At 39.6% G+C, this 16930-nt stretch overlaps 3 protein-coding genes across 8 annotated transcripts in view; 1 reads left to right on the top strand and 2 right to left on the bottom strand.

Annotated features, from left to right (window-relative positions):
- Nucleotides 1-105: 105 nt before the first annotated feature.
- dnph1 (2'-deoxynucleoside 5'-phosphate N-hydrolase 1) lies at nt 106-4126 on the bottom strand. 2 transcript variants are annotated; one of them, XM_039690579.2, is made up of 4 exons: nt 3859-4124; nt 3662-3733; nt 2577-2687; nt 106-444 (listed from the first exon to the last, which is right to left on the bottom strand). In XM_039690579.2, the coding sequence occupies exons 1-4, from the start codon at nt 3992-3994 to the stop codon at nt 326-328; spliced, it is 438 nt and encodes a 145-aa protein (XP_039546513.2). In that variant the 5' UTR covers nt 3995-4124; the 3' UTR covers nt 106-325. The 2 variants fall into 2 exon arrangements, with proteins under 2 accessions (XP_039546513.2, XP_039546515.2); XM_039690581.2 differs by having other exon boundaries at nt 345-476; nt 3859-4126.
- Nucleotides 4127-4885: 759 nt separating this feature from the next.
- Nucleotides 4886-7769, top strand: mea1 (male-enhanced antigen 1). Of its 4 annotated transcripts, none has more exons than XM_039690575.2 (4): nt 4886-5015; nt 5204-5489; nt 5615-5720; nt 7040-7769. In XM_039690575.2, exons 2-4 carry the CDS (start codon nt 5211-5213, stop codon nt 7201-7203), a joined length of 549 nt encoding a protein of 182 aa, XP_039546509.2. In that variant the 5' UTR covers nt 4886-5015; nt 5204-5210; the 3' UTR covers nt 7204-7769. The 4 variants fall into 4 exon arrangements, with proteins under 4 accessions (XP_039546509.2, XP_039546510.2, XP_039546511.2 ...); XM_039690576.2 differs by having other exon boundaries at nt 5201-5489; XM_039690577.2 differs by having other exon boundaries at nt 4932-5087.
- Nucleotides 7650-16930, bottom strand: part of ppp2r5d (protein phosphatase 2, regulatory subunit B', delta) — a 69311-nt gene continuing 60030 nt past the window's right edge. For both annotated transcript variants that reach the window (XM_089117298.1, XM_039690564.2), the window contains 3 exons: nt 14734-14775; nt 14025-14135; nt 7650-9871 (listed from right to left, as the gene is read on the bottom strand). In XM_089117298.1, coding sequence (XP_088973424.1) covers nt 9734-9871; nt 14025-14135; nt 14734-14775 — 291 coding nt within the window. In that variant the 3' untranslated portion in view covers nt 7650-9733. The remainder of the gene's footprint in view (nt 9872-14024; nt 14136-14733; nt 14776-16930) is intronic.

Raw genomic sequence — 16930 nt, 5'->3', positions numbered from 1 at the left:
CAAAAACTGATAAATGCACTACACAATATGACCAAAAGTATTAATCTGTCTGGTTATCTCAGTTATATAATGTTTGTGTCATATACTAGAAATGACTACAAAACATTTATTTCTAATACTCTGTAACACCAGTGTTTTGATGGGACAGATTTATTCACATGTACGTAAGAACAGTGTAATTTACATTTCACAAAGTGATGTATTTACTTATAGTAAATACTTATGGTCACCAAGGGAAAACTGTCCTACTGGCTTTCTGAAAGCAGAGGAGCAAGATGGAGTTGTGCTTATCTGTTATGATTCGTTGCTTGAAATATGCTCATCATCAGTTCTTGTTGATACTATCAAAATATTTCTCCAAAAAGCTCTCGACTTCATCCTCTGTGTAGTCCTGAACATGGAAGAGCGAGTTTGTCGAAGCTCCTCTGATCATGGCAGACAGCACTGGAGGGTGAGAGAAAAGAGGGAAGTGAAATCTGTCAAAACCAAAAAAATCAACAGAAATTAAAAAGAAATAACACACAAAAAATTAAATTACAAAGGCAATGTACATTACATTTGGATTTACATACGCAAATGTTGGATTTAACATTGATGGAAATCAAGGTGGTGATGTTATTTCTATCAAAAGGTGCATCAATGTTCGCTCAAGATCTTGTATTGTCAATGCAGTCCAAACACTTTCCTAAACACTTTCAGTGAATGTAGGAGCCAATTCATGTGTGAAAATGATTCTTCATTCTCATCTCAACTATTTTTTCACAGTTTAAACCCGATGAATCTTGATATTGTCATCCTGGAATAGACGAATCCGGCGAAACTACCGGAAGTAAGCGGGCGCCATTACTGAGCTGTTGCTGGGTAGCGTTGCGCCATTGCCTCCTATTGTTTTAGTTGCAACTTGCGTCCACAGAAATAAACAGCCCGCGATTTACGACTGTCACTAATGTTACAACTTTTATAACGTCGAGTGGGAAAACATGTTCCGTTATAAATTGTTTCAATGGCGGCAGTAAAATTTCAATTTGGAAGAGAAAACATTGTGACCTACATAAAATACCTGGGTCGACTGCCCCTGTCTTGTGATTTTTTTTTGTTTTTTTTGGGGGGGGGGGGGGGGGGGGGGATTGTCAAAACATTTGGTAACTAAATAGAATTTTATGAAGTTTAGTGACAACATGTTACAATGTTTACATTGTACAATGACTGGTAGGATACAATTTTATTATTGTTTAACAAAAGATTTCAAGATTTCAATTCCATTTTTGTGATTTGATTCCCATTTTGATTCAATATTTACTAATTTGGATACATTAGGATAGGAATATTTAGATATTTTAAATTTTATTTAAAAAAAATAATCTAACCTAATGCTGTAAACTTAAGAGGGCCCAATCTGCTGATATTATTAAAGGTTTAAAATAAATTAAATATAATGCAGTTTTTGTTATAATAACAATTAGCCTATTTAATGACATAAGTAAAATATATAATAAATATGTAATGTAGTGCTCAGCAAAATCTCCTCTCTAGCTATTTTTTCTATTCAATTAACATGAAACAGGTCATTAAATGGCTTGATCCTGAGCTAAATGTAACGTTACGTGACATAAAAATCTCCTGCTGTTATATTAACCTAAAAACACTAATTGGTCGATATTATGTATATTTTCTAGCTGTACCTTACCCTGTGCCTTTTGCAATGTGAAAATGAGATAAATAATGGACACAAAGGAAAAACACGAATTCGTTTATTTGATGTCATTCGTTTATTTATTGTTGCCAAATGGACAGATCTTTTTATAGTTTCCTCGTTAGCTAACGTTAGCCTAGCTAGCTTGCCAAGCTATTTTCATAAATAATCTGTAAGATCGTTTGTACCTTCATCTTGTTTAAGAAATGAAAAACTACACACTCTACCAATTAAGGTTAGAGGAACTGTTGCCAAACATATAAGATGCTAGAATTATAATAATCACTGCAATAATGATTCGCACAGGATTAGTATTACCTGGTGACCTCTAATCATTTGTAATAATTGCAGAGGTTGATCTTAATCCCGAGCGAATCAGCCATGTCTGTGATTTGGCGGGGTTGTAAATACATTTTTCTAGGTTTTTGTTTCGGTGCACCTTTTTATCCATCTTTCGCGATGAATGGAGTGTTTTGATTTTGGGTGCTAAGTCGCTATACATCATAAAACTATACAATTTGCAGAAAGAGAAAGCTGAAAATCATCAGAAGAGCGACGATAAACAACATTATTCTGTTTATGATATATACAGCTAGACCTATAATAACGTCAAGACATTTCCAAGCAATAGCCTATTGACATCACGTCCGGGAGATAAGTCAGTAAATTCGAGTAAAATCACAGGCTTTGCTTATCCCGTGCGAATGCGCCACACGAAGGACCCCAGATAATACTAATCCCGTGTGAATACGGCTATAGACTCTTCATATCAGCATTGGCCTATTCAAATCCAAACTTTTTTTTTTTTATTTTGGCCAGGCAGCGCATTTGTAATAACCGTGTAATCTATTTCTTGAGGAAAGCTGGGAGAATGTGTAAATACCTTTTCCAGATGAAGGTCTGAAGAGACAGAGAACCCTCTTGTTCATTTCCACAGCTCGGCCGAGTTCATAACCCACTCCTAACGACGGCTGTGTCACCTCAGCTACTATCACTGGTACAGAGAGAGAAAACGGCACTGTAATGAGTCCTGAATAACTGAGACAGGTCCGATACAGCATCGCAGAATTAACACATGACAGTTCTCAGAAGAGTTTAGCACATTTGACAATGTTATGACAATAATTGTAGGTTTTACTTGATTACCCATACATCATTTTTTTTTTTTTTTTTAAAGTCATGTTAAAATGCGAGTATCGAATATGATCCATCAGGCTTTTGAGGAAGGTTTATCTGTTCATTTGTCAATCATCATTGTGTTGAACTTGTGCATTGTATTACATGTTTTAAAACTACAGAGCTTTAATCATAAAACTAAGCATTTAAATTTTATCTTATTAAGACCTACTGAAGGGATATATGGAGTGATGACTGATATTTATAAGCCTCTTGTGTAAGTATCTGCTGGACTGATAAGATTTGGCCATAGAACTGTCTGCAACTGCACCAAATTGCATATTTTTGCCTCTAAATAAAACTAAGGTGTTATTTCCTAGATTATGATCTCCATATTTATACTACATGAGCCACATATGCAAGCTTTTGTGATGTAAATATTTTGTCTAAACATTCAATAAACTGTCCCCACCCCAAACCAACAACAACAACAAAATCTGAATATTATTTCATCTGTCAATCACAATTAAAAAAATACATAACTACTGCTGCATCAGATAACAAAATATCCCAACTTTAATTTGGTGTTTTAGTGATGTTTAGTGGATGATGCAGATTGATTTTCTAAGATCACCCAGCAGAGTAACAACATGTGTTGTGTAGAGAATCACATTTCTTTCATAAATCATTTGAATTTTTGTATTGTGAAAATAAACGCCACTTGGCTAGATTTGTTTTCGGGCCACTGTTGACTAACTTACATTGTTATTATTTGTGTATGTATGAACAACACTTTTTGAAAACAATGAGGAAAGTGAAAATGATGAGCATGTCATTATGATCTGACCTCACCATCAGACATCATCAGCCACTCCATATCTCGATCATGAATCGCTTTATCTCCATCCAAAACGGCATCTTCACCTGCATCACGGACACATGTTAACTAACATTACATCTATGACTAGCTTCCACACATAGGATTAACCAAACGATATGAAAGCGTTAAATAGCGCGACTATGAGAGAAAGAGAGTAACAGTGAATCACCCTTTTCAGACAGACTGTCATAGCTGACATGCTCTGTTAACACCTTGCCATACTGCTGTAACTTCTTCACTATTCTCTGGTAAATATTTACGTCCTGTCTCCCTCCTCGGATACTTCCACAAAAGTATATGTTCATACTTTGCAAAAAGTCTTCGTCCCTTGACAATAATACGAGTGTAATGTTCGCGATAACAGCTTTACAGCGTTGACAGGAAGTTCAAGTTCACAGTCACACAAACAAACTGCAGGTCTTTCGTTTCCCGCTCAAACTCACACGTCACGGAGAGGCGCGCGCCACCCGGTGGTCATACTCACACACGCCGATTTATTTACCATTACCAAAATGTTTTCATTTATTTTTCCATTATTCGTCCTCCTCATTGACGTATATATTTACTTGTTTATTTATTAAAAAATAATAATCATGTACACCAAGATACATATTATAATACTTGTAATAATTATTGATTATAACAATTTATAAAGAAAACGTCCAAAATTTAAATAAATAATACACAAACAAATTCTTAATCTTTAGATTTATAACTCGTTAGTTTGTAATATTCCAAATCTGCTGTAATATAGGCCTCACATACATATATTTGCCTTAAATCCTATATCTATTTGTACATGTTTAAAATAAACGACTAATAAGTCAAAATAAGTTTTTGAATTAGTTGCATTTAATCGTTTTTTTTATTGATTTACTCTTGAGATGCAAGTATGTTAAACAGCACTGAACTAACAATAATATATAAAAAGAACAATAATATTATAAATAATAATGATAATTAAAAGCTACATACATACAGACAATAATTCTGACAGGGTTTTACTCAAAATATTTAGAATATTTATATTACTTTTACCATTTACATATTAATTTTTATTTCAGAATAGATACAGTTACGAACAAGGTAGAATAAACACGGATTAATAATGTAAACAAATTATGAAGCATCAAAATAAAATAAAAAAACAACAAAAATCTGGTATTTTCATATGTAATCGCTTAGCTAGCTAGCTCGTCGGTGTCTCATGACGCAATCGATGCGCAGTTCTGCTTCTGCGCAGGACCGGAAGCAAACAACAGCTCTCCAGATACACATACATCTGCTCAAAACATTTGGATAAAAGAGCTCGACAGAAGAAAACAGGTAACAGAAAATGACCAGAGATCATTTTCTGCATGGTGAACAGTCGCATTCATTAGTTAATTCCCTGGAATTGTAAGTGTATATGACCTAGCAGGATTGAATAGCCTTAAGCTTACATTGACAGGTGGATGTTTAACTCCACACAACACACCTTATTTTCTCTCACACGCGTCTGTGTGTGTTAGCAGCCAGTGAATGGAAGTGGCGAGGGCCCGAGAGATGGGTCCCGAGAGAATCTTACCGAACTCCGAGGAGGATGTGGTGCAGGACCGGCCTCTAGACACCGCAGTGCCGGAGGAGTGGAGCGGGGAGGACATGGAGGAGGACGAGGACAATGCTGGAGACGAGGACAGTGCTGGCTACTATTACCAGCCTCTGAATCAAGACCCAGACGGGATGAACAGCTCACACACAGAGCCAGCCGACGAGGCGACCGCTGCAGAGCAGCTCCAGGAGGTCCAGGACAGAATAGAGGTACAGGAGAGGTCTTTAGGGGGCCTCATCTTTCTGGGCAGCAAGTGTGGTTGGTTTTACACTGGCTTCAATAGATTTGATTTGAACTGTCTTGCTGAAATCTGATCTTCATCCACTTTTTGCAGGCCATGGGTCTGTACCTTCCCCAGCCTCCTCCTGACAGCGACGAAGACGAGGATCCTGAAGGAGCAGCTGCCTGTAGAAGCCAAGCGTCCATCCCCATGGATGCAGGTATGCAGAGAACTGACTTCACATTTGGGTCACAACACTGATATACTGTCATCATGTCACTTATTGCTTCATTACTCCTCTGTCAGTGTGTTGGACTAAAATCGCAACACCTTAATCAATGCAGCTGGCCGTGACGGAGTAGTTCACTTTTAAAAAAACTTTTGCTGATAATTTACTCACCCCCATGTCATCCAAGATGTCCATGTCTTTCTTTCTTCTGTTGAAAAGAAATTAAGGTTTTTGATGAAAACATTCCAGGATTTTTCTCCATATAATGGACTTCAAGGTCCAAAAGACAGTTTCAGTGCAAACTGTTCAAAGGGCTTTAAACGATTCCAGACGATGAATAAGGGTCGTATCAAGCGAAATGATCGCTCATTTAAAAAAAAAAAGTTTAAGTTTTATAAGCTCAAATAGTCGCCTTGCTCTGTTCTGTGATACGCGTTCATGACTCTCCTGTTTAAACTCGTTTATTAAAATCTTTTTTCCTATCATTTGGTTAATTCAATGAAGTTAAAGTTAAGTTCGATAAAGTTGAATATATATTCACATACATACAGTACACTCACATAAAGCAGGATAAATACATCTCAGCTGCTTGTTTGCTTTTATAATCACTAAATTATTGCTCAGCTCTAATCTGCCAAATGAGATTATAAAACATGAATCCTATAAACATTAACATCATGATTTTCTTAAAGCTGCTTTGAAACGATGTGTTTATTGTGAATTAATCACTATTGATTTAAGAATTTGACATTTTTAAATCGACGTTACACATTAATACTAGCATTACACAAACGGTTGATTTATCTTATTACTAAAATATTAGTAATATTTAAAAAAAGACAACATACATAAGTGCGATTTTGGAATTAACAGGTGAAATAATGATTAAACCTTGGCTGAAGTATGCATGTTATTAGTATTAGTATTACTAAAATACAGATTGCTTTCATGTTATGCCCTATAAATAGTATTTAAGTATTTCAATTCAACACTATTTTTCTTAAATAAATGTAAAACAAAACACTAAAATATAATACTTCAAGTGAATTTAGCCATCACACCATTATAATGTACAGCATGAAAAAATATTTAAAAATGTTTGCCCATAAATTATTTAATTTAATTGTTAGTGTTTTATAAGACATAAAGTGATCATTAGATGACGGCAAAGGTAATCTAAATAAATGAGTACTTAAAAATATCTATTATTTTAATTTATACTAATATAGATGCATTTAAAAAGTGCTAATATCAACCAATTAACCAACGTGGTACGGATATATTTGAAATGTTCTTGTTTGCGTTCACAGATCACGTTGAGCTGGTGAAAAGGACCATGGCGGCCATCAATCTGCCGACACTGGGAATCCCCGCCTGGGCCCAGGAGATCTCGGACGACCAGTGGAAGGACATGGTCCAGCAGACGCTTCAGACCAGACAAAGCTCCGCAGGCCTAAAACTGGAGCGCAAGTGAAGCCTCACCTCGGCCTCGACACTGCATAAACGTTAAAGGACCTTCTGACATTTGCTCATCTCAAACAAACAAACCAAAAGGCACATTTATCACCCTAGCTGTGGTTTATACCAACTGTGGAAATTTAATAGTTTACCTTTTAATTGCTTTGAACTTTCGCAAGGCAAGTTTGCAAAAACTGTTTTAAAAACACCTAGACATATTTCAGCCTTGTTCCAAGTTAATTATGCAGTATGTTCTTTTGCTTGATTACGTTTTTGTAAAGTGAAGTTTGGCAAGATTCAGTGGTTGCTTTTCTATGACGGTATAAACATGTAATGGTGCATCTCAGTCGTGTGCCGTTTAAGTCACAAACAAAAATCTGATTAATCTGATTGACAATGTGCAATGAGTGACTAATCCTTTACGTAGTTCACATGGCTTGAGCAACACAAACGGCCGTCACGTCTTTTGTGTTTCTTTATTGTTGTTCTGTACATACATGAACATCTGTACAAAATATGACTTTCATACTATGTAATGCTCAACCTAATTAAAGTACAACATATGTACATATGACCTGGAAAGCAGCTTAAGATTAGTGTCAGACTCGGGGGAAGGAGGGCTGGGAAAGGGCGAGTGTGGAGAGACCCATACTTTCTTAATTTCCCTCGGTTTGTTGCTGCTGCCGGACGAGCTGAACACGAGCCCCGTTCGCCTGTCAAGCTGCATCGAGGCAGGAATCATGCTGCGTTCAAGAGTGAAGTTGCCTCTGATTGTTTCTGGAATGTTTTGGTCTATTTAGAGGCAGCTAGGTTGGCAATTCATGCTCTTGATTGCATGGACAAGTCATTCCCGTACACTGATAGGCTGAGGTGATGTAACGACACTTCAAACGGCTAATGATTTAAAGACTTCACCTCTGCACTGCACACTATAGGCTGTGATAGCACGAGTCGAAACATTTCGACAAAAGTGTAGCAGCTTGAATTGTCCAGCAGCCCGTAGGAGGAGTAAATGTTCCCTCGCTATTGGAATGATCAAAGTGACACTTCACGGGACAGACCTTTACAACAGAGAGGGGACATCATGCATCAGAATGAAGTCATACAAGCAAACAGAACTAAAGAAAAGATGAAGTTGGGGCAGAAAAGGGCAAGGGTACAATCGTAAGCAATATACACGACAATATACAGTACACAAGTAGTCGCAATTGCAAGCTGTCGCTTTTCCATATATTAAGCCTGGACAGGTAAGCGAGTATCTTTTCTCTTTAAGTATATAGTCCTATAAGGAGGATTGTATAGCGCTTGATCAGTACACTAGATCAGTCTTTACTGTTCTAATATGGAAAGAAAATATTGCTTTGGTGCCTTAAAGTGAAAACAACAACGAAACAAGACAGTCTTGGACAGGACGGTAGTTCCCGATCTTGAACGGTTGTCGTATTTAAAAAGTTTAACGGGAGTTTGCTTTTTCGTTCTCGTCTAGTTTTTATAAATCACGGAAACCTATGAAGCAAAACAAGACAACTTACAAAAGCCAGGAGGTGAAAAAAAGCACATTGCGATTTCATGGGAATCTGTTCAAGAGGTATAAGTCTAAAAACGAAACTCAAGTGGAGTGTGGACCAATAGGCCATTGGTGCATGCGTTTAGATCACATTCTTTTATGCGACTGTAAACGGACTGTATACTACTTTTACAGCATTTTTATCATCAAGCGCTCTGCTGGTGGTGGATATAGAGGTGATTGCTTCCACAAAGCTCTCTTACTTTTATGTTGTTGTTGATCATGATCATTAACACAATCACTAGGTCAGTCTCTTCAACCTCTGCCTCCTAATGCGTGACTTCAGATGAGTACCTGAAACGTTTACAGCACCAGGTCTCTGTTTAGGAAAGCATCTGAAACGGATTCACAATCCCATGCGAGTTGAAATCTCAAACTTGCATGTTTAATTCATAAAGCTTGTTTTGTAAGAAACAAGTTCTTTTGTATGACATCAAGAATCACTCCCGTTTGGCTCCCATCCATGCCATCTAAACTTCAGTACAGGGTTTCCATCTCCAGTAACATGATTCATTTAGTTAAGTGTGGCCCCTTCATTGCAGACACGACAGATTCGCAGAGGCGGTGATGGGAAAACAGGAGAAGCTCTCAAGCAGCGGTAAAAACGGGATAGGGAACATGCGGACAAATGGAGACGGCATAAAGTGGGCAACATAAAGTGTGGAGAGAGAAAAGGAAAGCGACCACAACAAGAGCATTGATTATTTGCAACCCACACTGCTTTCTACCAACCCAGCGGTCGCTTCTGTTCAGTGTGCGGATCAGCATCTATGGATGGGGGAAAGAGTTGGGGAGATGAGGAAGAGTGCATGGGAGCTCTCCACTGCTCTGTGGACTGGACTTGGGCTTTCCAACAGTGAGGGAGGAGGGAGTGTGGATATAGGCAGAGGAATAGAGAGGTGGGTTACAGCAGGCGACGATTTTGGACCAAGACGAGAGGAGCAGTTTAGGCGAGGTGGAGGGTGCCGGGGCTCCCGCGTCAGAGGGCTTCTTGGTTGGCCGTCAGGTACTCCTCCGCTCGCTTGTGAGATTCCAGGGCTTTTATAGTGTAGACGTCCTGCGGCAGCTCAGACTTTCGCCTCATCAAAACCTTGTCTTTCTTGATTTCTTTCATCCCCTGAAAAGAAAACAGTCATATTCCTGAGACAGCGCCAAACTAATGCCTGAAGTATACACAAGTTCATTCCAAAGACTTTCATTCATCTTGGGAACACAAATGAAGATATTTGTGATCTCTGTCCCTCCATTGACAGCTACGCAACTACCGCGTTGACACTTTACAAAGTTCATAAAGAGATCGTAAAACTAGTCAATATGAATCAAGTGGTTTAGGCCAAATTTTCTGAAGAGACACAATTGCTTTTTTATTATGATTAACAGATTGAATTTAGGCTTTTATTCACATAAACATTTATCGATTCACACATCAGTTGTGATAAATGGAAGCTCAGGCATGTTTGCTTGACGTGTGGTTCATTCTTGATTTACACGCCACGTTTGAGCTTCAGCAAGAACCAATGATGTTTATTCTCATGATTTGTTTATTTTCACCGATGAATATGTGAATAAAAACCTAAATTCACTCTGTTCATCATATAAAGCGATCGTGTCTCTTCAGAAAATTCTGACTAAACCGCTTAATTCATATGGATTAGTTTTACGATGTCTTTTTGAAGCATCAAAGTGGTAGTTGCGTAGCTGTCAATGGAGGGACAGAGAGCTCAGATTTCATCAAATAGACCTTCATTTGTGTTCTGAAGAAGAGCAGAGTCTTACGAGAAAGACACATGGGTGAGTAAATTATGAATTTTTTTTTCATTTTTGGGTGAACTAACCCTTTAAATATAATACATTTATACTTATTTGATGCTGTTGGACTGAAAAGCAAACCTGTAATCTAAATAAGCTGTAGTTTCTTTCATTCACACCGAACATTTGTGTTAATGTTCAGTTGGCTTATATTAAAGCTGAAAATGTATCCAGCCAAAAGCATGTTTTTGTTTTTCCCCAATATTATTTATTAAAGCAGCATCACGTTGTAAAAATGAAGTAACGTATTAGCCCCAAAAGAGCATGTATTGCACTCTAGCTAGTAGTGATGTATATCTCGAGACCGGCCTTTTACGTGGTCTCGATCTTGTCACGGCCTTGGCGGTCTTTGGTCTTGGTCTCGGACCACTCGGTCTCGTCTAGGTCTCGCTGTCTCAGACCGACATAGTGGTCGGGGGATTTAGCAATATTACTATATCCACGACGATATCCGTAATGGATTGAAGAGTGCGTCTGAGTGACGACAGTGCGGTGTGTGCGAGCCATACGAGAAAACACTGTATCCGCACCACTGATCGCAGCGGCAACGAGCACTGTGATCACTTGATTTAAAAAACACATATCATGTACAGTTTTTGATGTACTAATATTTAGTAAAACACATATCAGTGACATGATGGGTTTTAACTTCATTCAGGAGATTAGGGGTAATTGCACAACTGACAGATGACTGAGAGCACCGCCAACTGTGTGTGTAACCATAGCGACAAAATGACCAACTTTCAGATCCTGTACTTAAGCTTATAATTTTGTTTTTAAAAATATAATTATGCATAAAAGTTGCAGAATGGATTCATTTGGAGACTTCGAAATCGGCAGAGATATGCAGGCAATGCAAAACAAAATCTTACAAGTTATTGCTTAGCTTCAACAATAGGGGTGTAACGGTACATGTATTCGTATTGAACCGTTTCGGTTCGAGGCTTCCGGTTCGGTACGCATACAAACCGAACGATTGCTTGGACCATTTTTCCTGCCGGCAAAATTTGTGCTGACGCGGCCAACACAACGTTGTGCAACATCCAAATGGCAAGCGTAATAAAAGCAGAACGAAACTGCGCTACTCGTTATATGTGCTTCACGGATCGTTTATCAGTTCGGACCAGCAACATCTGTGCAGCGTGAGCCGATCTCGATCAAGCAACACTGTTAACACACAGCGCTAAGAGATCCAGTAAAGAAAACATTTGAATTCGCCACTGAGGTAATAACATCGCTGCGAGATCTAGTGAGAAGCATTGACATTTCTCCGTTATTAACCATAGATCTCTATTATATCAAACAGCGCTGACATGGAAACCAGGAGAAACATTGTGCCATGAATGAACTAGTACTACTTTCGTCCACAGACCAGCAACATTCACCATGGATTTAATATAGTAACACTAACTGGAACCAGTTTGGCTGGAATGGTGAAATGCTTTTAAGTACTTCACACATCTTTTTCTAGCACTTCAAAATTCAAATATTATATAAATAAATATATTTTTAAATGTTATTTTTAATGTGATGACCAAAACATTATTTGTTCATCCTTCAAAGATGACCCCCATTTATAAACCTGAAAGTTTCAAGATCTAGGAAAACTCACACTTATTTAAAAATATTTTTTCTTTAAACAAATAGGAAATTTCTCTGGCATTTCTTTCTTTTTGCTGTATCGAAAACGTACCGAACCGTGACTTTAAAACCGAGGTACGTACCGAACCGTGATTTTTGTGTACCGTTACACCCCTATTCAACAACACTAGTCTGTTTTTCCCCCTGGTCTTGACTTGGTCTCGGTCATGGTCTCGACTTGGTCTGTCTTGGTCTTGGTAGTGTCTTGGTCTCGATACCCTCTGGTCTTGGTAGGTCTTGGTCTTGGTAGTGTCTTGGTCTCGATACCCTCTGGTCTTAGTAGGTCTTGGTCTTGGTCTCAATACCCTCTGGTCTTGGTAGGTCTTGGAAGTGTCTTGGTCTCGATACTCTCTGGTCTTAGTAGTGTCTTGGTCTCGATAACCTCTGGTCTTGGTAGTGTCTTGGTCTCGATACCCTCTGGTCTTGGTAGGTCTTGGTCTTGGTAGTGTCTTGGTCTCGATACCCTCTGGTCTTAGTAGGTCTTGGTCTTCGTCTCAATACCCTCTGGTCTTGGTAGGTCTTGGTCTTGGTAGGTCTTGGTCTCGATACCCTCTGGTCTTAGTAGGTCTTGGTCTCGATACCCTCTGGTCTTAGTAGGTCTTGGTCTCGATACCCTCTGGTCTTGGTAGGTCTTGGTCTCGATACCCTCTGGTCTTGGTAGGTCTTGGTCTCGATACCCTCTGGTCTTAGTAGGTCTTGGTCTCGATACCCTCTGGTCTTGGTAGGTCTTGGTCTTGGAAGTGTCTTGGTCTCGATACCCTCTGGTCTTGGTAGGTCTTGGTCTCGATACCCTCTGGTCTTGGTAGGTCTTGGTCTCGATACCCTCTGGTCTTAGTAGGTCTTGGTCTCGATACCCTCTGGTCTTGGTAGGTCTTGGTCTTGGAAGTGTCTTGGTCTCGATACCCTCTGGTCTTGGTAGGTCTTGGTCTCGATACCCTCTGGTCTTGGTAGGTCTTGGTCTTGGTAGGTCTTGGTCTCGATACCCTCTGGTCTTGGTAGGTCTTGGTCTCGATACCCTCTGGTCTTAGTAGGTCTTGGTCTCGATACCCTCTGGTCTTAGTAGGTCTTGGTCTCGATACCCTCTGGTCTTGGTAGGTCTTGGTCTCGATACCCTCTGGTCTTGGTAGGTCTTGGTCTTGGTCTCGATACCCTCTGGTCTTGGTAGGTCTTGGTCTCGATACCCTCTGGTCTTAGTAGGTCTTGGTCTCGATACCCTCTGGTCTTGGTAGGTCTTGGTCTTGGTCTCGATACCCTCTGGTCTTAGTAGGTCTTGGTCTCGATACCCTCTGGTCTTAGTAGGTCTTGGTCTCGATACCCTCTGGTCTTAGTAGGTCTTGGTCTCGATACCCTCTGGTCTTGGTAGGTCTTGGTCTCGATACCCTCTGGTCTTGGTAGGTCTTGGTCTTGGTCTCGATACCCTCTGGTCTTGGTAGGTCTTGGTCTCGATACCCTCTGGTCTTAGTAGGTCTTGGTCTCGATACCCTCTGGTCTTGGTAGGTCTTGGTCTTGGTCTCGATACCCTCTGGTCTTAGTAGGTCTTGGTCTCGATACCCTCTGGTCTTAGTAGGTCTTGGTCTCGATACCCTCTGGTCTTGGTAGTGTCTTGGTCTCGATACCCTCTGGTCTTGGTAGTGTCTTGGTCTCGATACCCTCTGGTCTTAGTAGGTCTTGGTCTCAGTTTAGTCGGTCTTGACTACAAGTCTACTAGCTAGAAATGAGTTTGGCACTCATGCTCTAGAACAAACTCGTATGTTGATACCCACCACTCCACTGTACAGGCTTTTTTGTTGCTGTGAAGATCTACAAGTGTTTGGTTGTACCTGTGAGGCTTCTGATTCCACAGTCTTCTTCAGCAGCTGGATGTCCTCGGCTGTGGGGGTCTCGGTCTCCATTGAGTACAATGGCATCCCTCCTTCATTATACATCATATACTGCACACACACATGCCATTTACACATTAATGAAGCTAGTTCACACCTATGTGCTCAGCAGGGCAGGACTGCTTTACGTTATTTACATGGAAGAAAAAGAAATGTATTATTAATGGGTGTTGTCACAGTGTTTTGTCATCTATATGGCTCAGAATTCAGAGTGTGAACTATCTTAGTTCTAACTACCTTAGAACTATCTTAGATTAGATGAGACAAAGCACCTTTTAAATCATTTAATTTGAGAGGATGCTCACTGCAGAGTGAATGGGTGGAACTTCACCCTATTCCTAAACTAAATTAGGTTAAACTCCACCCATTAAGTGCAGAGAGGGGGAGCGTTCACTTGACATCATTTGGTTCTGCAGTAAGCATCACTTGTTTAATTTACTGGATTATGCAAAAATAGACGTAACTGCATGGTTATTAAAATATGAACCATTTTTGAAGAGTTTCCAGCAAAGACTGTGATACTGGATTTATTTGTTCATACCACCCACCCTACATCTAAACAGAACTTGGTAGGAAAGATGAAAGTAATCCAAAGAATAAGATCGATGAATGCATAATAACGATACTGTTACAGAAATACGTGACTCACCTCCTCCTGAGTCAGACCGGGCCGCAGCTGAACCTTTGTACTCTGTGAAAACCCAAAAGTGGAGATGGATAAACACACATTCACAGGATTCCTCATCACATCCTGATTAAATCGTGGGTCCTTTTTCTGTTTGCCCTCAGAGCACAGAGAGAGATGAGTGGTGATTAAAGTACTCCTGACGAGTATAATTAAGTTGATTCATTTTAAATTAGGATATGTACAAAATTAGCAGCACACAAGCTTGTGCATCTGATCATCTATAACATATGACTTCCCTAGCTATGTTTCCATCCACCGATTTTTTTGCGCATTCTGAGATATCGCATTAAATAAAACTATTGTAAGCGCATAAATTCTAAATATGTGCATACAGAAAAAACATGTGCACTCAATTGAGTCGGATGCATTTTTTTTTATCCGATAACATGACATATCTCATGACAAATCTCTTCTAAAAAAAAAAATTTATTTTAGGATTGCTTTTCCATGATCATAATTTTATGTGTTTACTTTTGTATTTACATTGCCTTACTCCTCTGCTGTTATGTCTGTCTGTCTGTAAAGCGCTTTGAGAAAGCTACTTTTAAAGGTGCTATACAAAATAAATATATTATTATTATAACCAATGCATAAAGTCATGTGAATTTACACGATGGGACGGCATAACTGAGGAGCGATCTTGTTGCACAGCATCTGAAATGCTGTTGTGATCATTCTGAAATGCTTGGCAAAGTCTGTGATCTAAGTGGTTCAGTATAATTCCCTCCCAGAACTGTCTTACACGACTGCGCTCCCAAACAGCATGATAACATGACTGTGTTTATTGTGTTTCGTCTGTACGGTTTCCTTCCAGCGAGCCGAAGAGAACGAAATTGTCACTCCAGGATAAATTGACTGGCACTAAGTCAATAAGACCATCTCTGGCTAAATATTATTTAGAAAACGTGAAAGTTGCTGCAGTAGGAGAAGCCTCTGTATATAATAACTTCAATTTATCTTGATGATATTTAGCCAGAGATGGTCTTATTCACTTATCAGGAAGGGGCGTTTTTGTTCTCTTCGGCTCACTGAAAGAAATGGTGCTTTGTTCGCAAATGTTTTCTGCGATGTTTAAAGAGCATATTGCAGGTAAAAAAAAAAAAATCGAAATTAATCGATAACCTTGTATGAAAATACCATATGAAAAGTTAATGCAGGATTTAAAATGTTTTACAACAACATAAGGGCACTAATTTAGTAGATAAAGTGAGCGTTTCTTGGACTGCTAGCAAAAACGGCTATTTTTTCAACATTGCGTCATTTGACGTCAGATCAGGGAGCCGCAGCCTCGGCTCAGAGGAGAGCAGGCTGGTATTCAGTGAGAGGGCTCGTCAGTCAGTGTGTTTTCGTTAGTTTTTGTATTTTAATTTATCATCGTCATGGTAAATTATTGTGTTTGTGGAGGTTGCATAAACTCTAGTCTCAGCCTCAGACGTCACGCCCACGGAACGTTGGCTAAACGTCTGATGCATATGGTACACTTAACTGGAAACACTTCAGGAATGTCGAAGTCGTCATCTGATTGGTTGAATTTTATCGGATTTCCGGGGAGCGTCAGTGTCGCGTTTATTTTCGGTCCGCCGGGAAACAAAGCGCAGATGTGTGATTGCGGAAGAAAAACTGTTGTGTTTATGAGTGACAATGAGCATTAATCAAGATCAGCTAAACGTAGTTGTATGTCCCCTCCAATCGATTATGGAAGATCAAGTGAAGTACTTAATTGCGAAGGGGATATCAGCCGCGTTTGTGGGCAAACATGAAACAACAGACGCTGACATCGCAGTTGGCCGAGATTCAGTATTCATATATAGGGCGCACACTGGATTATAAGGTGCATAAGAAAGATACTGCAGAGTCAAACGTTTGACTGCGAGTATTCAATGTGCGGCGGCTCGCTGACAGCTAACGTTACAGCTGGCTGTTTTGAATGAGACGAGCCGGTTACTGTGAACGGGGAGCGCTTTATGAACATAACTGTGACGCACGAGCAGCGCCGGGGACAGTGTGTCTGAGTGAGCGCTCGTGATTTACACACATAACCTGATTTATACGAGGTTGAACTGGCCGTGTGACAAAGCGGGCATAAGATGGACATGAGCGCGAGTTCGTGGGTGAATTTAATAATGCGGACCGTTGTTAACGAGCGCCTCCGGTGACT

The sequence above is a fragment of the Pimephales promelas genome, chromosome 11, assembly GCF_988280905.1.
Source record: "Pimephales promelas chromosome 11, fPimPro1.hap1.1, whole genome shotgun sequence".
Classification (NCBI taxonomy): Eukaryota; Metazoa; Chordata; class Actinopteri; order Cypriniformes; family Leuciscidae; genus Pimephales; species Pimephales promelas.
Note: the sequence above shows the minus strand (reverse complement) of the source record. Positions and strands in the feature narration are given on the sequence as shown.

Coding starts and splice junctions, on each gene's coding strand:
- dnph1 (XM_039690579.2), bottom strand. CDS start 3,994: ATGAACATATACTTTTGTGGAAGTATCCGAGGAGGGAGACAGGACGTA. Junction 2,688..3,661: donor GTGGCTGATGATGTCTGATG/GTGAGGTCAGAT, acceptor TCTCTGTACCAG/TGATAGTAGCTGAGGTGACA. Junction 445..2,576: donor CAGACCTTCATCTGGAAAAG/GTATTTACACAT, acceptor CTCACCCTCCAG/TGCTGTCTGCCATGATCAGA.
- mea1 (XM_039690575.2), top strand. CDS start 5,211: ATGGAAGTGGCGAGGGCCCGAGAGATGGGTCCCGAGAGAATCTTACCG. Junction 5,490..5,614: donor AGGTCCAGGACAGAATAGAG/GTACAGGAGAGG, acceptor CACTTTTTGCAG/GCCATGGGTCTGTACCTTCC. Junction 5,721..7,039: donor GTCCATCCCCATGGATGCAG/GTATGCAGAGAA, acceptor TTGCGTTCACAG/ATCACGTTGAGCTGGTGAAA.